Here is a 25,537-nt window from a genome sequence, read left to right as displayed (position 1 = left end):
GTGGCAGCCTGTGCAAAACATTTTCTACTCGATTTAGATATTGCATTAGACCAAGGTTACTCCTACTTGAAGATACAAGTTTAAAATGTAGCGACGACTACAGAAACTGACTTTATATACCCCGTATCCTGCTTGGTTCATGCCGACGGAACTTCCGAACATTTCTATGAATATGCTTTAAATTTTTCAAAACCGTTTTATAATTCAATTCGAATAGTAAAACAAACTTTAACTTGATCAACATTCTATTTCGTGTAACAAAATTGTCATTAAGCCGTGTCATGTGACGTCCTAGGAATGACTTAACACGTTTGCCTCCGCCGTTTCCTTATTGTTGTTATGACAATACTACTCTACGTCATCAATATTTCATATTTTCTTTATCATTGTTTATCAAATTATATCAACTTCGTTTTTCTAGATTAAATCATTAGAGATGAAACCAGTTTTTACTAATTCTATACGGTATATTAAGTTCGCATGATGTATACTGTCCCGACATATCGTACAAGAGACCCATGGGCCACATTGCTCACCTGAGTCACCTTGGCCCAAATCTGAAGACTTTCCATATATATTTGCATGTAAAATCTTAGTCCCTATTATGGCCCCAACCTACCCCTGGAGGCCATGGTTTTTTGCAAACTTGAATCTACACTATGTCAGAAAGCTTTCATGTAAATGTCAACTTCTTTGGCCCAATGGTTCTTGAGAAGAACAGTTTTAAAGATTTTCCATATATATATATATATATATATATATATATATATATATATATATATATATATATATATTTGTATGTAAAACTTTGATCACCTATTGTGGCCCCATCCAACCCCCCCGGGGGGGGGGGGGGGCATGATTTAAACAAACTTAAATCTGTACTATGTTAGGAAGCTTTCATGTAAATGTCAGTTTTTCTGGCTCAGTGGTTCTTCAGGAGAAGATTTTAAAAGATTTTCCGATATATTTGTATGTAAAACTTTGATCCCCTATTGTGGCCCCATCCTACCCCCTAGGGCCATGATTTTAACAAACTTTGTACTATGCTGGGAAGCTTTCATGTAAATCTCAGCTTTTCTGGCTCAGTGGTTCTTGAGAGGAAGAGTTTTAAAGATTTTCCCTAAATATTTCTATGCAAAACTTTGATCCCCCTTGTGGCCCCATCCAACCCCCAGGGGGTCATGATTTTTAAAACCTTGAATCTGCACTATGTCAGGAAGCTTTCATGTAAATCTCAGCTTTTCTGGCTCAGTGGTTCTTGAGAGGAAGATTTTTAAAGATGTTTCCTATATATTTGTATGCAAAACTTTGATCCCCTATTGTGGCCCCATCCAACCCTCGGGGGCCATGATTTGAACAAACTTAAATCTGCACTATGTTAGGAAGCTTTCATGTAAATCTCAGCTTTTCTGGCTCAGTGGTTCTTGAGAAGATTTTAAAAGATTTTTTCTATATATTTGTATGCCAAACTTTGATCCCCCCCTTGTGGCCCCATCCAACCCCCGGGGGCCATGATTTTTAAAACCTTGAATCTGTAGTATGTTAGGAAGCTTTCATGTAAATCTCAGCTTTTCTGGCTTAGTGGTTCTTAAGAACAAGATTTTTAAAGATTTTACCTAAATATTTGTATGAAAAACTTTGATCCCCCCTTGTGGCCCCATCCAACCCCGGGGGCCATGAATTTAGCAAACTTGAATTTGCACTATGTTAGGAAGCTTTCAAGTAAATATCAGCTCTTTTGGCCCACTGGTTCTTAAGAAGAAGATTTTGAAATGACCCCACCCTATTTTTGCATTTTTGTGATTATCTCCCCTTTGAAAGGGACACGGTCCTTCATTTGAACAAACTTGAAAGCCCTTCACCCAAGGATGCTTTTGACCGCCAACTTTAGTTGCAATTGGCCCATTTGTTCTGGAGAAGAAGTCGAAAATGTAAAAAGTTTACAGACGGACAGACGACGGACAACAGGCGATTCAGAATAGCTCACTTGAGCTTTCAGCTCAGGTGAGCTAACAAGGGTAAATTTAAATTTCCTTAAACGTTTATGAAACAAAGATATGAAAACACGAATTAAAAAAATCTAGGTTGTAATGTTACGTCAAATGAGCACAAAATTATCTTGTTCAATACGGGGTAAGAATTGTTATCAGAGCTGTGCAAGTATATGTCGTACAGATCGAAGAGAACAAGTTTCTTCGTTTTCGGAACAGAGGAGTCTAATCAGTTATACCTGACTGAAAATTACAGCTTTACATGATACTCACGTGTGTCCATTACACGGCGGTCAAAAGAGTGGATTATTTGGTCGTATTTTATACATCTAACAATCAAAGGGCGATACATCTTTACAATCGTAGGTATCTCAACGCTGTCTAGTCGACTAGGCATTGTATCGATGGAACTCGGGGGTCCTGACGACTGGAGACTCGCCATCGTCCAGTAGTGCTATTTGACCTCTCACCAACACACTCTATAATTAAAATCACTGATCATACAATTTTGAAAACAAAAACAAACACCAACATCCACGCAAACAATAATATTGACATACTTACATGTGGACACCAAAATACATATCGTCACCTGTGTACCGACATGTAAAATGAAACTAAATGTATCTTCCATATGCAGTTATGTCAGATTTTTCTGTTGCTAAAATTATAAACACATTTCCGAAAAATGCTATACGGCACTGTATAAAATATTGTTTCGTATCTAATGAAAAACCGAAATCATTGAGAGGTATCGCTGTGATAGCGAGTGAGAGGTTTGATTTTAATCAGACTGTGCTGAGATCGAATTTGCATTGTTTTGCATCTTTTCATATATCATGCTTTATAATAGGACAACCATCTAGGGGTTCAGTGGCGACACTTTTATTGCATGTTGTCATGTACGTGTATTTTTTTTTTTTTTTTTATATTCGTTACATTCTATTTTCATCATATTTTATTTTATCTATCTATCTATTTTTATTACCACATAACAAGGTGTATAAGGAGTGCAGGGACGTTATCAAAAGCTCTGTAGGAGTAGCTATGTAAAACATACACTAAACAGTAAGTTGTAACATTTCACCTCTCTCTCTCTCTCTCTCTCTCTCTCTCTCTCTCTCTCTCTCTCTCTCTCTCTATATATATATATATATATATTCCAATGTTTTACCTTCGATTTTACCAATACAACTGAAATGATAGCCATTTTCTCATGAATGTAAGCAATGTGAGCATGAATCTTGGTAAACGTAGTACGGCTATTTGAATGACTGGAAATTACGACAGAAATGAAAGTAAAATGTAAATATAAAATAAATTTCAGTTTTCGAAAATACAAAAAGGGTATGAACAGCAGCGCTTTGCGTCAGAATATTTTTTTTAAACGAAGTATGCTGACGTAAAGCGTTTCAGTTCACGCCTCATGTGCTTGCAAATATGAAAATTATTTCTTAAATATAAATCTTTGATAAATTATACACAGGTACATACATGTTAATGCGGTAAAGTAGATAATTTTTTTTTTAGATACCTTTGTCCTTTAGCCATAATCAATTATTTCTAAAGTTTTAGAAAATGTACAGGGAAATGACGCAGTTCGTGAAGCTTCCTCATTTTATATATACTGGTAGGTTAATGAAAAAGAAAATACGTATTGAAAAATTCATCTTAGTGTCACACTATTTATACATGCATGTAAATTGAAAAGAAAATTGCTTTCTTTAGAAGTAATGAATTTACAATAAAATAGTAACAGTTCAAGTTTTGTTTGTTTGGTCTCCTTCAGTCTGCAGAATATGGCGTAGCGTATGGTGAGGTGTTTAACCGTGTCTCAAGCCACCTGTTGTCATTTCTTTCCATGCAGTGCGTCCATGAGCAAAATATTTCCATGTGTTTGGGTCAATGTTGCATGCTCTCGATCAGACATTTTTGAAACGTAAATAAGGGCGACCATCGCTTCGTATAGTACAGTTAAAGGAATACATATTATATCTAGGTATATATATATTTGCTTTAGTTAGTCATTCACATGGGAACTGCCGCGGTGGTCTAGAGGTTAGAGCGTTCACCCCGCATGCGGAAGGCCGGGGTTGAAATCCCGGCCGCGACAGACCAAATTCGTTAAAACAGGTAGTGACAGTTCCATCGCCAAACGCTCGGCATCAGGTGTGAATGTCACGGGTCCTCAGAGATAACCTTAAAAACGGATGTCTAGTGCAACAGTAGGTTATCACGTTAAAGAATCCTCGCTGCTCAAAGGCCGTACGCGCCGAGCAAAGGCCTATTTGAAGCCCTTTACCGGTCTTGGTGACGTCTCAATATGAGTAAAAACTTTTCGAGAGAGAGGCGTTAAACATTGTACAATCAATCAAGCATCCACTTGTGTATTGTATTGTCGTCTGCATTTTCCCTCTGAAAACACGTTTCAAAGAAAATATCTAAGAATACGGTGCCATGGAAAGTGTGTACAGGATACCAATTTTATTCATGATAGAGTCGAAAAATGTTTTTTAGTTTAAACCTTATCCACGTTTTACAAACCACCAAAACGTGGTTTGTGGAAAACACGGATACCTAAAAATAGACGATAAACTATTTATAGAGCCATACACAGAAATCAAACAGAAAGTAAATGTTGTTAATAACTGTTTGCAGAAAAAAGTTAATATTTTTACAAACACGGACTTTTCGGAAATATACATCTATATCAGGTAATTTTAAAACATTCTTTAATTAAAATCTACAAGTATTTAATAAGGATATCTTTCGATGAAGATAATTTACCAGACAATGACAGCATAGTTTACGTTGACTTCCATTAAAGGTGAAAAATGGAGGACTGCTGTGGCCCCGAGCCTATGAGTTCGCTGTCCGCTTTGAATAGTATTACGTGTACCCTGGACACTCCAGAAATTCCCAAACTTATTGAGCTGTATAGACCACTAATCGTACAATGTGTAAGTGGATTGGAACTAGTGTCTCATCTCAGTGATGTCATCGACCCCAGTAAGTCAAACTCTTTGGTCGCGTATCTCTCAAATTTTGATCGTAAAGAATTCAAAATGATGTTTGAAAATATATCTAATGCAAGTGTTACTTTTATCATAAGACATATAAAATGTCAAAATATCATGTTTTCCCCACAGGGGGTCGTCAAGAAGTTCGCCAAACTGGTAAAAACTGCGGGAGCATTCAATCGATGGACTGCCTTTTGAATTTGTTACTGGATAGTGAAAAGCCAAATAAATGGAACAAATTTGTAGAAGCTCTAGAAGCAAATGGTAAGTGTAAGGAACACTGATTTCATACATGCAAGTTTCATATGTACACTATTGTATAGACTATTTATTTTCGATTTAACCTTTAAAAATTTTCCTTGCAGAATACAGATATGTTGCGAGGGCATTGAAAGGAGGGGAAGTAAAAAGTGATGTTTTCAAAAAGTACAGAAAACTATTATTGAGACATAACGCCAAACTAGTTCATCGATTAGACCCCAGTAATCTTCTTCCAGACCTGTCAAGTCGAGGGTTACTGAACAATGTTGATATAGAGGAGATTCAGGCAGAGATGAACAACCATGGAAAAATAGCCGGTACCACGGTGCTCCTAGACAGAGTGTGGAAACGACACGATGATTGGTACCATGGACTTCTGGAAGTTTTGTGTTCTGCAGGGCATCTTACAATAGTGGAAAATATGGACATCGAATTTGCTCAATGTAAGTATGATATTTGATGTCTATGAACAGTTGTATTTTATTCATAATTTGTAAGAGAATATTTATCTTCACAGCCTGGAAATCACAGAATGAGAGTGACACAAGGACATCATTTGGTACGTCTGCAATGAAACCCATATCTATCCTGGAGGACTACACATCAGGTAAATATTATCATTTTGTTCATTGAAGACAGAATGTAAACTAAGTATGGCTAAACAATGAGAAACATTAATGTTAATATTGTCTTAAGATTCAGGTCCACCTCAAAATTCCTTTGCAAATCAATCAATCCCGCCTGCCGATCTATCAATTTCGGAAGAGAGTGAACTTACTCTGGATTCAATGCTCTCGAACTGCGATTTAGAAGAAGAGGACCAAATAAAACGCGAAAAAAGGGAAGCTCAAGATAACTTTCAACGCCAATATCAGGCAAATTCTAAAAGCAAGTCACATGCGAAAGAATCCCTACCAGATTTAGCCCTCCCTGTAGGAAAAATGCCTATGCCATACTCTCTCTCTAATAGTGATACACCTTTAGGAAGAGAGATTTCCTCTATGAGTGATCGACCATCGGGAACAGATTTTACTTCCGTGAGTGGGGAATACTCCGGTAATTTAAGTAGTATCCATTCATCCACTGTTGACAAGTTGTTAGATAGCATTGGAAACAGTGTAGACGACATTATTCAGAGAGAAGGAGGCTCCCGTCCGAACATCGTTGGACCAGAATTAGGTAATGGACTAAAATTAAGTTATCAAATATTTTTAAAAAGCCATCATTTTAATTTAAACATATTTTATTGAGAAACTCAACAGGATTGGGCAACAGGCATAGCCTATGTAGGCCCTCTCCCCCAAAAAAGCCATCATGGATAGAGTGCACATCTCTGGTATTGTTTTGACACGATTATCTTTCACTTTGAAGATGTACAGTCCGTGGATGGTAACAATTCAGACAGTTCAAGCGATGAAGATGCCATACCTGCTAAACAACTCCAGTTGAGAAATTACCAGTTAGAACTAGCCAGAGCAGCTCTCGATGATAAAAACTGCATCATAGTTGCTCCAACAGGGAGCGGAAAAACTCACGTTGCCATGAAAATAATCCAGGTGCGAATTTATCTTATATATGGAAATCATTCAGTATCAGTGATGTACAAATTAGAAGCGCTAGTAGATTCTCTTGTCAACAATAGGCTTCTGTATCAACTATTAAGCTAACAAATCTTGTAGAATCACAGAGAAAAACGTAGGCGTCTACATATCACAAAAGTGGCCTTCCTTGTGGAACAAAGTGCCCTTGCTGAACAGCAGGGGAAAGTCTGTAAAGAGTTCTTAGCCTGTAAAGTGAAAGTCATCACTGGAGAAAAACAGAGAACTGAAAGTCTTCAAAATTTGTCCTGTTGGATACAACAGTAAATCTTTTTATGTTTTTCAAACAATTTACAAAACATAAGACAAACAAATAAATAGATAAATGGGAATTTTGAAATTCTATTTTAGGAAAGATATCCTTGTAATCACCTCTCAAATTTTGGTCAACGCATTAGCGGTCGGAGACGTTCGGATTGAGGACTTTTCTTTGATAATATTTGATGAGTGTCACCACTCTCATGCAAAGCATCCTTATAACCAAATCATGTCACATTATCTGGATTTGAAACTTGAAGACAGACACAAACAACTTCCTCAGGTGATCTGGAAAACATGAAAATTGAATGTTTATAAAATACTCGGTATTTGATAATGATATCTATACGATTAAATTTCCATGAAATGCTTTCTATTTATAGATTGTTGGCTTGACGGCATCTGTGGGTGTCGGAAAGGCCAAAAATGAGGAGAAAGCAATGGAGTGGATATACAGCATGATGGCTAATATGGATGCTGAAGAACTAAGTGTAGTGGAAGATAATAGGACAGAATTAGCACAACATGTCAATATTCCCGAGCAATGTAATTTTAAGATCAAATATTAAGATTTATATCTAGAGTGACGACCATCTTACCGATCAATATCACTTAAAATGCAACTACATTTTGTATCTCATTCAGCTAATAATGGACATTTGGTCATTTTCCGATGAAAGTTTGTGAGACATTGACATTTATTAATGAAATCCGTTCGGTAAATTTGAAAGACAGATTGAAATTCATTATGAAATATGAGAACATACATGCACGACCTTTAGCTTCAAAAATTGTAAAATTCAGCTTTACTGCATATATCGTAGCATATATAGAATGTACATGAAAAAACCCCTGAATTTTAAACTTCTTGGAAATGGAAAAAGAAATTGTGAAAATTATTAGAAGCATTGATAATTTCAAGCTACATGTTTATACGCCAGTAGACCAAAAAATAAATAATAAAGTATTTATCTTTTACCACTTTCAGACGTAAAGAAAACACCCCACAGAAAGAAAAATGACTTTGGAAGAACCATTGAAGGGATCATGGCAGCTATACAGAAATGGATGATCAATTCGAAACGTACAAGAAAATCTCAATGGGAAAAAATTAACGATTTTCAAACACTTTGCAATTTCATAAAACATTTTTTCATTTGACAGATTCAACACAGTTGGGAGACCAATCCATTTTAAAGCCACCTGCTGCTAGAGGCAATGACCAGTACACACAGTGGCTAAGCCGTCTATGGAAAGAGGAGGCCAAAATAGTGGACGAGAAAGCAAGGCGTTTCATCCATACCTGCCGGGTCTACCTGGATGTAACGAAATATTGTTTCTTGACGAAATTTGATTAATATTTCTTCAAAGCAATGATGAACACGTGCACCTTTTTTAGCTACTACACTTACGAAAAATTCGGGTTATGCTTAGCGAAACATTAATGAAAATCTCAAATCTAGAGTGATATTAATAAAAACCATTCAAAGTCCTTGTGATATTCTTGGGAATATTTATATTAATTGATAATGATAACATAAAATACTCTGCAAACAAAATCATATTTCTTTCTCTCCCTATTTCAAGATGTACAACAAAGCACTGATCATTTACACCGACGCTCGAGCCTCGGACTCTCTAGCATTCATCAGAGAAGAGCTGAAAAAGTGGGATGAACATCTCATCGCAGACGACACTGACAAAAAGCTGAAGTCATTCTTTGAAAGTAAGAGTTGAAGCCTTAGATTTGTCGAAATGCGCATCTGGTGCATCCAAATTGGTACCGTACAAGTTTTACATGTATACAGTATACTTTGTGCTGGTTGGAGGACAGTTTGTTAACCCCTCAATAGCACTACCTTCCCTTATGCTAGGCCGTAAAATGGGATAAGATTGTGTTTATAAATACATGTAGTTATAAGAACATGCACCTATGCTATTATATAATAGGAAAAATAGACCCGGTTCTTTGGTCATTTATCATGGTAAACTGAAGGTGTATGGCTTTTTTGTGTCTGAAAAACATCGGACCAATGTATTCTCCATTCATTACAATTCAATTTTTTTCGAGGATAAGTTAATCTTTTCATTAAAGCTCCCCACATCGCTTGAATTTCTCAAGTAATCGGACAGGGTGCACAGTGTAGTTTGCGATCTGGATGGTGTTGTACCACCGCTCTTTGTTGAGAAATATTAGTTCTGTAACCCCCTTTTGTGACAGAAAAAGTATAAACCCCCTTTAGTAGTGTCATGGATTCGCCTCTGTACTGGTAAGCCAAGACAAGGTTTCATCGCTTGATGTTGAAATCAAAATTAAACTGAGGGTTAATACGATTAAACCAAAGGGTTTTGTAACAATAAAAACTGCTTTCTTAGAAGAAAATAAGGACTGATTTGAAATTTATTTGATCCTAGCTCAGTCGAGCTGAAAGTTGAAAGAACTTTTTGATCGAGATTTGTCTTCCGTCTTCACACCTGTTTCGCACCTGTAATCTGTCCGTGATTTTTTCATATTTTCAATTTCTTCTCCAGAGCCATTGTGGTCCGTGTTTGTTCAACTCTCTTTTTCGTATACCTTATAGGAGTTTTGAGAGTCACCATTAAAGATTTGGAGATGTAGAATGACACACTACGCTAAACTTTAAATCAGCCAATGATATTTCTTGTATCAGCTGCAAGTTTGATTAAGAACATAACCAGAATGTAAAAAATGTCGTCTATTGAAGAAAAGATAAGTGAAAAGCATCTAAAACTTCGTTTAATTGTTTCTTCAAAGAAAATTAATTTCTTAAAATCAATCGACGGTATCTGTCTACTGGTAACTGGCCACAAATTCTACACCATGTTGTCGTCGCTATACGTGTTTAGTTTCGTTTTTGACAGATTATAAAAACCGTTTTCTGATAGACTCCACGCTACAGGCTGCAACACCAATCATATGCTCTGTCTAGAACCCATGTTTTGAATGGTGACTGATGTCAAGGGTTAGTACGATGTAACGAATCAATAACCCTTGAGATGTGAAGATGGCTTCATATAAGACCTTGCTTGTTAGACAGACTGACAACTAAGATTTTAATGAACTTGCAAAGTTAATAGCATTTTCACATCATATGAAGATTGTATAAAAATAGATACCGGAAAAATTTCGTTCTATAAATTCATATGATCATAAAGCTAGTATCACATCATAAAGCGAAATGTCCAAATACAACTCAATCAGATCATTTGATTAATAAAAGTATCACAAATATACATAACAAACAGTGATCAGTCTCATAAATCCCATAAAAGATACAAATTAAGAATAGAACAAACACGGATCCTTGGACACACTAGAGGAGGGATCAGGTGTCTAGGAGGAGAACAACTATCAAAAATCATAATTGTATTTAATCTTATTTGTTTACAGAGAGTCAGGCAAATTTGCAAATAAATGCAGATGACCCAAATCACGACAACCCAAAACTCCTTGAACTACAAAAACTGGTTATAAATGCTTTTGCAACTGTGCCAGATTCCCGTGGAATTATCTTTGTGAGAACACGAGATCTAGTGAAAGCAATCCATCGCTGGATGGAAGAGACGGAAGACCTTCGACAATTCAAACCAGTCATGTTCACTGGTGCCCAAGCGAAATGCAACGCAGGAGGTACTCATTTTCTGATAAATTGTATGTAAGAGTCCACGTGCAACGGTCTATACACACATAATCTTATATAACATGATAGACCTATTTGAGGAGAAGAAAATCAACACGATATTACACAATAGAATTCAAGAAATGGGTATTGTCAAAAGTATGTTTTTCCTATTTCCACCGTAATTGTATGTCTCCCAGTTGTTTCCCCATCCGTAAAAGCAGAAAATAACCCATAGATCGGTATATCTGGCACAATTTGTCCTTCAAATTACTTTAACTATTACCTATCTTTGCCGTAGGGATGACTAAAGTTCAACAAACTGATGCCTTGACATTGTTCAAAGATGGCAAACACAAGATTGTAATTGCAACGTCAGTAGCAGAAGAGGGGTTAGATATTCAGAAATGCAACCTCGTCATTCGGTACTCATACGTCAGCAACGAGATCGCTATGGTTCAAGCAAGAGGTACTGTATGCGATGTTAGAACTTTAGGAAGCGAAAGGTGAATACGCCATCACTTTTGTCGAACATTGATGAAATGTTTCTGATTATTGTGATTTTATTGTACAATTGCAGGAAGAGGAAGAAGAGAGAATGGAAAATACTACGTTGTAGCAGCACAAGGCGACAAAACAGCAGAGAGGGAGGAATTGAACATGATCCGCGAAGCCATGATGAACCGTGCAATAGAAATGCTGAGGGAAAAGTTCCGTACAAACCGCAGAAAGTGCATGGATATAATTCTATTTATGCAGAAGAAATCCAAAACTGAGCGCGATCTTGCTGCACAGAATAAAGATGGTCAAATTGTTCGCCAAGGGGAATACGTTTTACGGTAAAGTGGATTAGTAAATATTCCTTTATTGAGAAACGACAATTGTTAGTGCATATATCGCCTTTCATATATGTTACCGGGTTCCACGTAACCATAAAGACAAACACAATCGCTGTTTTCAATATTGTATTGATGGCACTGTAAATTATAGTCCAATATGTGGTACCAGACCAGTACGACCAATCAACACATCAGGTAGCTCTGCACTGCAATGATTAAAGTCCCATAAAAAGAAAGATCACAGTATATAGGAAATGCAACCATTCAGCTTAACTGGCAAAAGTGTTATATTCAAAGATAATTGAATAGACTAGAAAGAACTCTAAGAAAATCACCTGACCTAAACTTTTAACCAACCAAAACCTCCAAAATCAATCACCCATAAACAACACTAGTCACTAATGACAATCTATGGAAATCCATACAACACATAATAATTTATCAAGGGTTTATTAAAATAACCTTAAGGAAAGCAATTAATGTAATACTTTATAATTTAGTGACATGTATAAACTTATTTAAATTGGGATTTAAAAATTTATTTACACACACACACACTACCACATACTCCCCCTCCTTGAAAAATGACTTCCATGTCATTCCCGTCATCTACTGCAGGAACAGGAATATGGGATCCAAGAGCCACATCTCAGGACACAAAAAAGGTTAATGTCAATGTCGAGTTGATATCTGGATAGATATCTTCAAGTTGAACTAAAATTTCAATACTGGATAAACCGTTCGAATGCTGGTTTACATTATGAAGTTAATATAAAATTCAAAATGGCATCAGACGTTTTCTCTGCATTTTGGATTAAACCTCTTTCCATTAGCTTAACAGCATAATCTGCTCTTTCTTTCCAGTTCTTTGTAGTTGCTGATTTAACCACAAATTATCCAGTGGTCATCCACTTTGGCGGTTCTCTCCTTCTGGTAGAACGCCTAGGAATTTCCTCCACTTCATCTTCGGATGTTTCATCTCCTCCTGTGGCTGCATCATCTTCATCAACCTCCTCGCTTTCTACACCAGTGTTAAGCATAGCATCTACTTCAGTGGCGTGGGAAGCGCTTCCAGCATCGGACAAAGTAGTTATTGACGGAAGATCATTAGGGTCCTGACTGGCTGAAGTCAGCTCATGTTTCCGTAACAACACTTCATCCTCATCTGATGAGCTACTGAATTCTGGAATTCTGGTTTCAGCTATCTTTGATTTTCTAGGTCTAGGTTTAGGTCTTGGTTTGTCTGGTGCTGAATTTTCATTATGGATATATCCAATAGGGAATAATAAGTTCCTATGTAATGTTCTTTCTTTCCCCAGACCGTTCTCTCTCTGGACTGTGTAAACTGGAATATTTCTATTTGGTTGATTTGTACCAATGTAGATGTCATCTTCCCATTTGTTAGAAAGTTTGTGTTTTCCATCGAATCTGACCAATTTGACCAATACTTTGTCACCTTTCTGTATCACTGCACCCCTCGTCTTCAAATCATATCTACTTTTCTGTTTTTTCTGTGCCTTCTTAATTTGTTCAGCAGCTGTCTTGTAAGCTTCAACCAATCTGCTTCTACGATCCTTAATATACTTTGTATGTGGTTTATGACTGTACTTCCTTACTAGACCAAATGCAATGTCGACTGGTAAATTTGGATTTCTGCCAAACATTAGAAAATATGGAGACTGACCTGTTGACTTGTGTCTAGTACAATTGTATGCATGGACCATAGTAGCAACATAAGATTTCCAGTTTTGTTTCTTACTTGTGTCTAAAGTTCCTAGCATGTTTAAGAGAGTTCGATTGAAGCGTTCAGTCATTCCGTTACGCATGGGGTGGTAAGGAGTAGTTCTAAATTTGTTGGTTCCCATTAAATTACACAACTCTTTCATCAAATTACTTTCGAAATTTGCCCTCTGATCCGAATGAATTCTTTGTGGTATTCCATAATGGTTGATAAAGTTATTGAATAAATTTCAGCAGTGGTTTTGGCAGTTTGGTTTCGAGTAGGTATGGCTTGAGCATATCTAGTGAAGTGATCAGTTATGACTAATATGTTTTCAAATCCTCCTTTTGATTTTTCCAAAGATAAATAGTCAATACACACTAGTTCTAGAGGTTGAGTAGTTTCAATGTTAACCAAAGGTGCAATCGATGGTTCCTTCTTCCTTTTGATGCAATTCTGACACTGACCGATCCATTTCTCTATATCAGTCGTCATACCAGGCCAGTAGAATATGTCTCATATAAGATTGGTAGTTCTATCACGACCCTGATGACCCATTTCATCACGAAGAGCTTCTAAAATATTGGCTTTTTGGACTGATGGCACCACTAACTGCTTCTGGTCTTCTTCTTGAATTTTGACGGTTCTGTATAAAATTCCATCTTCCAGAATTAGTTGATCGAAGAGCTTAAATAATGGACTGGGTGAAACTTCACCTCACTTCGGTTTCTTTCCCTCTCCGACATATTTCTTCCAAATTCTTAATACACAATCTTGATCTTGAAAATCCGCCCAATTGATTTCATTTCTGATGTCCATGTGAAGGTCTATTTCAACATTATTGATGGTATTCTGGTCACAGGATATAGTTTCAATAAATGGAACAGTTGTTCTGTTGCAGATAGTCTTCACAGAATCAGCTGATATTTTTATGTTCTCTGCAGTTGAAGGCAGTCTTGATAAGGTGTCTGCATCTTCGTTGCTTTTGCCTGGCCGATAATTTATTTCAAAGTTGTAAACTCCTAGTGCTGCTAGCCATCGGTGTCCTGTAGCATCTAAATTTGCGGTTGTCAGAACATATGTTAAAGGATTGTTGTCAGTTACTGCAGTGAAAGAATTTCCATATAGATAATCATGAAATTTATCACAGATGGCCCATTTTCAACGCTAAAAATTCGAATTTATGTGCCGGATAATTCTGTTCTGATTTAGTTAAACTGCGACTAGCAAAGGCAATTACTCGCTTCAAACCATCTTGTTCTTGGTAGAGTATAGCACCAAGTCCTATTCTACTAGCATCAGTATGAATTTCAAATGGTTTACTGCAGTCTGGATAACTAAGAATAGGAGACGAAGAGAGCTTCTGTTTCAATGTATCAAATGCTGCTTGGTGTTCAGTTCCCCATGACCATTCTTTCTGCTTAACTGTTTTCTTCTTCTTATCTTTCTTTTTACTATGAACTGGCATAAGTTCAGTTAATGGTTTGGAAATTTGGCTAAAATGATGTATGAATCTTCTGTAATAACCAGCAAATCCAATAAATTTTCTAACTTCTTCTGCAGTTGATGGAGTAGGCCAATTAACTATTTTGTCTATTTTCTCTGGATCAGTTTCAACTCCATTTTCTGAAATAATGTGTCCTACATATTTGACTTAAAAAATGAGCATTTCTTTGGAGACAATTTCAAATTAGCTTCTCGGATTTTATCAAAAACTATTTTCAAATTGGAAATGTGCTCTTCAAATGATGATGAAAAAGATTATGATATCGTCGATGAATATACAGCAAATTTTCATATGAAGTTCTCCTAAGATATCTTGCATCAATCTTTGGTAAGTTGCAGGAGCACCCGACAGACCAAATGGCATTCGATTGAATTCATACAATCCAAGTGGACCAACAGTAAATGCAGTTATTTCTTTATGAGGTTCATATATTTCCACTTGATGATAGCCAGATTTCATGTCGATAACTGAAAAGAATTTGTTGCCTGCCATTGAATCTAAGAGTTCTTCAATTCTGGGTAAAGCGTAAGCATCTTTTTTAGTTTTCTTGTTGAGTTGTCGAAAGTCAATGCAGAATCGTATAGAGTTGTCTTTCTTCTGAACAAGTACAACGTTAGAAGACCAGGGCGAGTGTGATTTCCTAATAATTCCAGTCTGAAGTAAAAGTTTATGATATATTCATTTTCTATTGAATTAATAGTAAATATTGGCAAATTATATTTTATTCTGATCAAATCATGATACATATAGTAAAAGTAATTTAGTTTTACCATTTCTACAACACTTAAGATAATTTCTGCGATATGAATATAGGTGAAATTATCTGTCTTTGTTTCATGTTACTATGTCTTATTTTATTGTGTATTGAATGTGAATATGTTTGTTTCAGACTATAATTTACAGTGCCATCAATACAATATTGAAAACAGCGATTGTGTTTGTCTTTATGGTTACTTGGAACCCGGTAACATATATGAAATATTTTATTGTATATTTTCTTTCCAATAGGTGTGAGAAGTGCAGCAAATACATTTGCATGTCAAATGAAGTTCGGAAAATCCAGGACGCTCACCATGCATGTATTTGTAATGACATAAAAGAGCGGGTAGTAGGAAAACGTCTTCCAAAACCGCAATTTCAGGACGAAGACCTGAAGTGTGCTGTTGGTAAACTCCTCTGTCGCTCCTGTGGGTCTGATCTTGGAAACGTATCTATATACAAAAACGCACAATTCCCAATATTGAAGATAGAGAGGTTTTCGTTGGAGGATAGTATGGGAAGAAGAGATGTTAAGAAGAGATGGAAAAACGCTCCGTTTGATGTGCCCTCCATCACAGCGGAAGATATACTACAGAGGTCGCAAGGAGAGAAACTGATTGAAATGATTTAACTCAGTTCTCCTGTAAATTGAAAAGAGTAACTAAAACTCAGATATTCATGATTAATATGCATGCGCTGTGATTGTAAAATGAAATGTAAAGTGAAATTATTTATTTAAATTATTGAGCAAATTCGTCGATATTTGTGAAACAAACGTAAAATATATACAAATTCATTTGGTACATATCTATGCGACAACATGACATGTGCGTTCTGTATTCGCTTTTCAAATTTTGCTTCAGATTGAATCACTCAAGTACTAGTCCATGTATTACATGCAATGTATTTATCAGATGAAGTATGTGTATGCATACCCTTGAATTCGACAAGGTATTTGTAAAGTGTCTGTGATATACATAACATTTTAAAAATAAAGTGCAGCATTTGAATGCATCATTTTTTGGGGGGTGGGATTAATTAGCTTGTTTGTTTGATGTCCAGTCGAAACTCTACCAACTGTAGGTAAAGTACCACGAATTGCGGCTTATGCTTGGCGCTCAGCGTCGTAGTAGTTTGGGGTTCTTTAATACTCTACATCGTCATAATGGATTACTTTCTTTTAAAACATGGATGAAAATATAAATATCAGCAATATTTGTCTATTCATTTCAAAATTCATTACCTAGCCGAGGAGCTCAGTTGGTTAGTGCATGGACTGCTGAACTGTAGATCGCGAGTTCGAGTCCAGTAGGTTTTTTTTTTTTAGATGCAGTTTTAGTAGAAAGCAATCTGAAAAAATTGAAAACCTCTGCTGGACTCAAATCCGCGATCTACAGTTCAGATGTCGACGTGCTAACCTACTGAGTTAGGCGATAATTTTAGAAATTAATAAACACATATTGCCGATATTCATCCATGTTTTAAAAGGAAGTCAGCCATTATGACGATGTCAGATGTAGAGCACCTCCTTAAGCTTTAACAAGTTGAATGTATCAATCCACCATCCATGACATGCATCAAATCTACACAAATGACATGCATCAAAGTATAGAATATGCAGCAGTGTTGAAACAAGGCACTAAAAGAAAACATTTGGTTCAAACATCAGAGGGAAGTTGTCGTCTTCGTTGTCCCTACACATGCCCAAACTCTTCACGACTAATAAATAAATCTCCGACACTAAACATTTATCCTGGAGGGATCCATAGATCAAGTACTAGACTCCAGACATGCGAAGAACTGATTTATTTTCAAATTTTATATCCAATTTACAGCACATCTATGGTAACAGTTATAGGACCCTAAACCCTCCAAACGCGTACAGGCATACATTCCTTACAATAAGCTTACAACATATTTTGAAAAATTGCTAATGTAGTAGTGAAATATTCAGGAGGTGTAAAAATTATATAGGTAAGTGAGAAATGTTTTAAATTCATTAACATCCAATGATTAATATGAAACATGTTCCATTGTTATTATAATTATATCGATTATATGTATCATTATGAACTTCAAAAGATGTTGTGAATATGATCACTTTCCTGCCAGCCTGCCTCTTGTGTCAAACTTTCGTCGTCTTTCGTAAGAGTCTTAAATCGGATACCACTAAGAATAGCCAGGAATAACAAAACTGCACAAATCACAAAGATCATTTGGTTTCCATGGCGGAAAACATCCTCATGAAGCAATAATAAAACTGCACACGCGATCAGGTTAATCGGAACACGGAACCAGTTCATGATGCTCCAGCGATGCGTGTCGGGAATGATTCTAGAACGGAGATATCCCATGGCGGGAAAATAAATGCCCACGGCTATTTCAAAGACGACGAAGGCAGAAAAAGACAGAGCATAGTCATGAGTACCAGGATGGGTCGAGTATACTAGCAGTATGTTTGAAAAGAAGGCTATCGAGATAGATATCAAGAGTAAAACGGCTGTGGACATCTTCTTGCGCAAAGAAATCACTTGGAAGAAAGCCTGGCCTGTCAATATACTTATCATGAATGTGGAAAATACAACACCAAACATAGGTTTAGTAGGTTCTAAAATGGGTGTCCATAAGAAAATGATGATATAAATAACACTTTCAAACAGAGATTCAATAGCTCCTAACATAAATATTTTTTCCTCCGTCACAATGCTTCTGAAACCTTCACCACACAATTTCCGAAACTTAATTGTGTGTCCACTATAATTCTCATTCCAAGTGTATGTAACAATCACGCCTGCAGCGATCAAGAACGGAATTGCCAATATATACGGAGCAACTGGACCAAATCCCATCCAGTCGCAAAGGACATTTGTCGTAAATCCTGCTAGAATGGCCAACAAACCATTCCAAAATGACGCTCTAGAGAAGGTCACTGCAATCCATTCTTTTGGAAAGTCATGTGTCTCAATATGTTCATGAACATACCACGCTTCAAAAGCAGAAAATAAAACTGATGTGGCAATTCCACCCAAAATCCTGCCAATCAGTAGAACCCCATAACTGGTTGACAGCTTCAATATGCATGACACAGAATATAAAACTGTGAAAGACATGCACAACTTCTTTCGCCCAAATTGATCTGCAGCAATTGGTGTCCATGTTCCCAAAAGGACAGTTGAAGCAAATCCAAACACATACAATATGGCGATTTGCTCCTCTTGAAAACCATAGTGATGGTATAATTTGTACAGGTATGGACCTTGGAGCCAGTCAGCAAACATCGCCATCAAGTAGGCAGCGAAATAGCCTCGCTGGAACTTGACAAACATTGGATTGTTGCCAATAGAAGCATCTCTACGAAGTCTATGAGCCACATACTGGAAGGCAGCACATACAACAGCGAGAAGAATTAGGGTGAAGTATAGAACTGGTCCAATCATGGTTTTCAGATAGCAATCATACCATCATCATCTAAAAGATAAGACAAAAATCATTTAATTTGATAATAAACCAGTAGAAATGTGGGTAGAAATTTCCAATTTTTTAGTTGAAAACTGGGGAACTTTTTTTTTAATGTTTTATTTTGGTATTTTAAACATATCTATACATACAAACTGTACTATACACTCACTCATTCATACTTGCAATTACTCTGTGCACCTTCTGCATCCACAACAATAACAATGAATTATATATATTATATACATGTATACACATTTATATATACACACACATAAACATATATATATATACATACACATTCAAAGATAAAGTAATTATTTTATTTTTCATATAAATGTATTATGATTTTCAACAAACTACTTGTCCATTATATTATCATACAATGCCCATTTACCAAGCATTTTGGATTTGCTATGAAATACATTTTGACAATATTTATCTAAATTTCTATACTATTTAAACAAATTAATTGCAACCGACAATTCAGGTTTTGAGCCCTGTGATCTAGAGTAATAAATGTGCTTTTTTGCTAACAAAAGAAGATAATTTTCCAAACAACTTCCATCAATATTGTCTAGTAACACAATTCTTTTTGTGATTTTATAATCTTTTTCAAACGCATTGTACCATTTCACAAAATCTCTCCAGAAGGCAGATGCATAAACACAGTCATAAAAAAATAGGAGTGACTGTTTCTCTTTTGCTTTTGCAAAATGAACACAAGTCATTATCTACAAGTTTAAGTTTGTGAAGGAAAGAGTTTGTAGCTATATAACACATAAGTATACGGTATTGATTGATTGATGTTTTCTGCCACACTAAACAATTTTTAAGCTATCTGGTGGCACCCAGTTTTCATTGGTGGAAGAGAGAACCCAGATACAATGTACCTAAGAAGAGACCACCGACCTTCCCAAAGTAAACTGGGAAACTTTCTCACTTACCGACGTGAGCGGGATTCGAACTCGCGCCGACAGAGGTGAGAGTCCGTGTGATTTTGAGAGCGATGCCATAACTCCATAACTCAGCCATGGAATTATTGAAAATAAATTAATTTTGTTTCTTATTCATATAATAAAATTCCCAACATTTTTCTGAAATAGTTTCATTGAGATAAATTTCCCACTTCTCTCTTTTGAGTTGTGGGGCTATGAACTCTTCTTCCTTCAAAACTTGATATAAAAATTTAACATTAGAACTAGAGTTCATGCATTGATTTGAACTCAACAATTCATGATTTACTTTGTTTTCGAAATCTGCAATTTGTCTTTTAATTAAAACTGGGAAACTAGAAAATTATTTCAAACTAAACTTTTACTACCATCTACATTTATTATTGATTGATTGCAATGATTTTGTAAATTATGTTTTTCATTTTTGTTTTCCATTCACAGAGTGAATGTGAGAGTAAAGAGCACCCAACTTTATCATATTTATATGTATTGTAATCCAGCCCCCATCCAAAAAGTTTTGACTGATTATCAATCATCCATTAATATTCCTTAGCAATATTATTTAGAATTAGATATATGTCATAGGAACATGGACGCCTCAGCTGAAGGGCCATAACTCTGCCAAATATTATCCAACTCAACCCGTAATTTAAGTATTTGACTTGCATATTCTTATAATATATCTATATTCCAAATTTCAATTCAGTAAACAGTGCAGCATGTCGTCCAGTGAGAGAAAGTGTTGTGAATAGATCCATGGATAGATACAAATTTTGACAGATTCTGTGAGAAAAGAGGTAAAAATAGAATGAGTTAAAATTCATACGTGAACTAAAATTTACTTTGGGATCAGTATGACCGTTGGAAAACAAAGAGCTAGGAGAAATGCATGCAGGACTCAGCGACGGATCTAGGATATAGGGGAATATGAAAGTCAAATACTAGCCAAAGAAATCAGCCATTCTGGGTGCAAAATCTGGAGTTTTACTCACAATTTGTGGCGATAAAAGGGAGGGGGTCCTGGCCCCCTCTAAATATGCCATTGGGACTAGCCGCGAACACACTGCTTTAAAAGTGCTATTCTTATCTGAACACAGCACGTGTTAGTTGTAAAAGACATTGGTCAATAGGAACATAAAAGGGTTTCTGTTGAAGAATGATTTACAATTACTTATCATAAGGAGCAGGGAATAATCTCATACTGGAAAGGTGAGTATGGACCCCCTTGAGGGAGTATTTAAATAAATTTCTACACAACACTTTAATTTGCTGTCATTCAAAATCACGTGAAGCATTCAAAAGTTCAAGTCAGCATGAAGAAACATTTGAATTCTGGACGATCTTCAAAGCTAAGTTGAGAGCAAATGGATGCATCCAATTTGTTTAAAACTGTCAGTATGGATATGATTTTTATCATTTATCAATACGTGTTTTAAAAAACTCTTCATTAAAATGTGGAAAATGAGCTGTAGTGTCTCTTTAACTTTAGCATATTTAATCTTATGCCTTTGATATTTTTCCCCCAAGCTTCCCACCCTGATTGCCAATATCACAAGAAAATGGTGAGGAATTGCCATCTCAGGTAGATATATAGAGAATATTACATGCTAAAATCCATATCATATGTCATATCAGCCTGAGGGACCTCATATCAGCCTGAGGGTTGATATGGGGCCCAAGGGCTAATATGACATATGATATGGATTTTGGCATGTAATACTCTGTTTATCATATACTGCAATTTTCCATGCTCAAATATTTCATACAAACCGGATAGTATTTTTGATGTTTTGATTTTTTAAAATTTTTATACGGACTTCAAAAGCTGATTTTATAAAATAATATTCTTGTTATCACATGCGGGCTATGTTTTTGCATTTCAAAGGCAGATCAAGGAATATTTGATACATTACTTTTTTATGTTAAAAACCTTGATACAATGATTTAGACCAACTCCAGTAAAAAAAATGTTGGTACATTGAATAATTAACTATGGTGCTAAAAACTTTGATATATCAATTATAATTAACTATGGTAAAATCTCCCATACATTGATTGATTTACTACAGTAAAAAACATTGATACATTATATTACCATGGCAGAAAACATTGATACGCTGATTGTTACGAGCAAATACGCAATTTCCGGTTTGATGTGCATTTTTGCACACCAGTCTGATATGTGATGGATTTTCGGACTGGTCGTTGATATTGTCTATTGTGACGTCACCCGTATCACGCAGTTCAGAATCTGCATAATCATAACCAAGTATATGATAAAAAGTTATATCATTAACAGATTCAGAGAAAGATAATTATATATCAATTCTAATCAAGAGGATTTTGAAAGCCCTAATTTTGACTATGCCTAAATGATTGGCTCTTCAATATTCTGACCACCTCAATCTTTTTCTTAGCAATGAACGAAAATACATGAAAGAGCTATTAAAAATTTTTCAAAGGCGCATGATAATGACTAATAGAAATATCAATTTGGATTATTTCAAGGTAAAAAACTAGTTTTGATACATAACTATATAGAATTAATTATTTGAAGATGATAATCAATCAAAATTAATTAAGCTGTAATACTTTTCCGAAGTGTATTTTTGAAAGATGACGCAAGTGCAAGCCAATCAGATAACGCGAGACGCAAAGTGATATCACAACCTCCTTTAAGACTGTCAATGGACGTAAAAGCTCAGGTACGATGAAAAAAAAAAGGCAGAATACGACAAATAAAATGGATGGCATGGGATTTAGATGAAAGACATAAGTAGAACTACATTAGCCTGATGAGAGAGTCGCAGAAATTCCTTCGATAAAGTTGGTTTATACCCCTTGAATCGGTCTATAAGCAGGTAGCCCCCTATTTGTTTACATGTTTTGTTGCACACCTTTACACACACACACACATATATATATCTCACAAGTGGTCATCTCTAAAGCTTACAAAAGGTTGAAACTGACTATTCAGAATGACTTATGAGGGTGATTGGTGGGGAAATAACATATTTTGGACAATTTATTGGTTCTTTTTTAAATAATTTCTTTTTAGAAGGGGGGGGGGGGTATGTACATAAGATCTATACAAGCTATCAACACTAAAGGTGCCTGTGGATTGTACCGTCAGCAATCATTAATGAAAAAGTGATCCGGAACTGAGCTGGTTAGGTGCTGCGGTCAGCCGGATTCGATCGCCGGTGGCCAGATAGCTCAGTTGGTAGAGCACCTGACTAGAGATTCAGGGGGCCCGGGTTCGAATCCTGGTCTGGTTCATTGCAATTTCTCCCTTCCTGTTACATTTGGTGCCGTGACCAGCCCCTGGAACTGACAGGTGAAAATGCCTGCCAGGGGATTAAGACCCTGGGTTGATGTTTTCAAATGTGAATACATTTGAAGGAGGAGCGTAGCGGTCAGCCGGATTCGATCGCCGGTGGCCAGTTAGCTCAGTTGGTAGAGCACCTGACTAGAGATTCAGGGGGCCCAGGTTCGAATCCTGGTCTGGTCTGTTGCATTTTCTCCTTTCCTGTTACATAGGATAATCTAACTGTGTCTCGAGACAGGTCGGGTCTGTAGGACATTATCACTTTAATGATAGAACATTCTATCTAGAACTGGGCCAAAGACAGTATGTTCAAAGTTATCTATCAAATGTGTACACCTTTATCTGAATAAATGATAAAACATAAAATGTTATTAATACTTCATCAAAGGCATTATGTCATTCCTCTGACTGTATAAAAATGTACATGAATATTTTGTGCTGTGAATTATTTGTAATAAGTTGGGTTAGTGTTCGCCTTTATGCTATAAATTATTTGTAATATAAGTTGGGGGCGATTCTAAGTTTAAATCGTCTGAGAGTCTTATAGACCGCCTTATAAATTCTCAGACAATGCATTTTTTCATTCACTGTAACATTAGTAAATGTAAATGGAATAAAATTACCAGTCCTAAGCCTTTGGTTCGGAAATCCTGTTGGGCTGTTACAATGTAACAACACCACTCGTCCACCAACTTTTATTTTGGTTTGATGAGCTGTCCAATATGGACCTTCGATCCCGATTACTATTTGTGTATAACAGGTTTCATTACAGTCATCATTAAGTAAAATAAAAAGCTTTTTGAATAAGCTTAAGATTTTTTATCTGTATGAGAGACCAGATATAACACAATACAATCAGAAAGTCTCTTACAGAAATCAATTTATTCATCATCGGGCTCAGATTGAACAGAAAGTTGATGAGTTGCAAAGCGAAAGTAAAAAACGCTGTAAGCACGTTCCTGTGTTGTAACTTGTATTATAACTATACAAATGAAATGGAAGCAGTACGGTTACCACAGAAGAAATACTATAGACAGAGAGCCCACTCAAATCCTATGACAGACCATAATTTTGACGTGTAGGTACAGTTATGTTATTTGCTCCAGTTTTTATTTTAAATTACGTGTATTGATGTAACCACAGCCACAAGAACCGATGATTTAAATTTGTCTGTAATAATGATAGTAGGGGTCTATGTTACTACAGGCATATAGAATCCGGAGGAGGGGTGTGCAAATGATTTGACAATGTCTTTTTCTTGTAATGCAAATATAAACACAAGAAAGATATATTAGATGTCTCTCTCTCTCTCTCTCTCTCTCTCTCTCTCTCTCTCTCTCTCTCTCTCTCTCCCCCCCCCCCCCCCTTGGCCACAGTGAAGCCTGAAGAAATGAATTGTGTGTGTTTGTGATTGATCATTCTTGATATTGTAGCCCAGTGAAGCCCGAAGAAATGGATTGGTGTGAGCATTACCCAGATTTTTTTAATCCTGGTCAGAAGATTACAGACTGCAGTCACAGAGTGGAATTTGCAGACATTGGGTGTGGATATGGTGGCCTGTTAGGTAGGAAAATGTTTGAGATTTATATTCCTCTCATTATGGACTGGTTATGGTAGTTCAGTGGTAGAACGTTCTCTTCATAACTGTGAAGTCATGAGTTAATGCCCCACTCATGCCATGGGCACATCAAATCTAAAACATAAACACTGGTAAAGATTGCTCCTTCAACAAATGCTCGGCTTTTAGAAGTGAGAGTCATGAGTCATTTAGATATGACCTTAAAAACGGAGTTCCTCTATCATGGCAGGCGTTGGCACGGTAAAGAGCCCTCACTGCTACAGCCCTGATCGCTAAGCAGGTATACAATGGTATCACCTACAACTGGTGACATCTAGGGGTGTGTATTGCTCAAGATTTTACGATACAATACGATACAATATTTTCTGATGCGATATCCGATATATTGGATATACAAGGTAGTTAAATATTTTCTGAAGTAAAATATCAAAATTTTAAAAAAAAATGAAGTGGTTTAATATCTTTTATTTCATAACAAAACAAACAATGACAATTAAAGTCTGAGGAAACTCCAATGTCATAATGTAAAAGCGGGGATTAAAGTCTGAGAAATCTCCGATGTGTCACAAAGTAAAAACGGGGATTGAAGTCTGAGGAAACTCCAATGTCACAATGAAAAAG

At 36.2% G+C, this 25,537-nt stretch overlaps 4 protein-coding genes across 6 annotated transcripts in view; 2 read left to right on the top strand and 2 right to left on the bottom strand.

Moving 5' to 3' along the window:
* The window catches only part of LOC125648370 (antiviral innate immune response receptor RIG-I-like), a 28,915-nt gene extending 23,951 nt beyond the window's left edge, over positions 1–4,964 (bottom strand). Inside the window, exons 1-2 of one of the 2 annotated variants that reach the window (XM_048875396.2) lie at positions 4,782–4,964; positions 2,268–2,473 (exon numbers count right to left, since the gene is read on the bottom strand). In XM_048875396.2, the coding sequence (XP_048731353.2) occupies positions 2,268–2,436 (169 nt within the window). In that variant the 5' untranslated portion in view covers positions 2,437–2,473; positions 4,782–4,964. Of the gene's footprint in view, positions 1–2,267; positions 2,474–2,558; positions 2,712–4,781 lie in introns of those variants that run through there. The other variant, XM_048875395.2, reaches the window with a different exon arrangement.
* Positions 4,565–16,607, top strand: LOC125648371 (antiviral innate immune response receptor RIG-I-like). Its single transcript, XM_048875397.2, has 17 exons — positions 4,565–4,708; positions 4,822–5,003; positions 5,144–5,278; positions 5,380–5,718; positions 5,793–5,882; positions 5,972–6,454; positions 6,647–6,831; positions 6,955–7,136; positions 7,225–7,414; positions 7,515–7,677; positions 8,120–8,215; positions 8,296–8,453; positions 8,719–8,857; positions 10,544–10,783; positions 11,074–11,241; positions 11,353–11,611; positions 15,847–16,607. Exons 2-17 carry the CDS (start codon positions 4,829–4,831, stop codon positions 16,226–16,228), a joined length of 3,384 nt encoding a protein of 1,127 aa, XP_048731354.2. The 5' UTR covers positions 4,565–4,708; positions 4,822–4,828; the 3' UTR covers positions 16,229–16,607.
* A 781-nt stretch (positions 16,608–17,388) lies between these two features.
* Positions 17,389–24,075, bottom strand: LOC125648372 (molybdate-anion transporter-like). The gene is made up of 2 exons (XM_048875398.2): positions 23,961–24,075; positions 17,389–19,065 (listed from the first exon to the last, which is right to left on the bottom strand). Exon 2 carries the CDS (start codon positions 19,032–19,034, stop codon positions 17,673–17,675), a length of 1,362 nt encoding a protein of 453 aa, XP_048731355.2. The 5' UTR covers positions 19,035–19,065; positions 23,961–24,075; the 3' UTR covers positions 17,389–17,672.
* LOC125648376 (tRNA (guanine-N(7)-)-methyltransferase-like) overlaps positions 21,554–25,537 on the top strand; it is a 34,270-nt gene continuing 30,286 nt past the window's right edge. Inside the window, exons 1-2 of one of the 2 annotated variants that reach the window (XM_048875402.2) lie at positions 21,554–21,591; positions 24,771–24,901. In XM_048875402.2, the coding sequence (XP_048731359.1) occupies positions 21,569–21,591; positions 24,771–24,901 (154 nt within the window). In that variant the 5' untranslated portion in view covers positions 21,554–21,568. Of the gene's footprint in view, positions 21,592–24,243; positions 24,416–24,770; positions 24,902–25,537 lie in introns of those variants that run through there. The other variant, XM_048875401.2, reaches the window with a different exon arrangement.

The sequence above is a fragment of the Ostrea edulis genome, chromosome 6, assembly GCF_947568905.1.
Source record: "Ostrea edulis chromosome 6, xbOstEdul1.1, whole genome shotgun sequence".
Taxonomy (NCBI): Eukaryota; Metazoa; Mollusca; class Bivalvia; order Ostreida; family Ostreidae; genus Ostrea; species Ostrea edulis.
The sequence above is the reverse complement of the archived record's forward strand: the minus strand, read 5'-3'. Positions and strand labels throughout refer to the sequence as shown.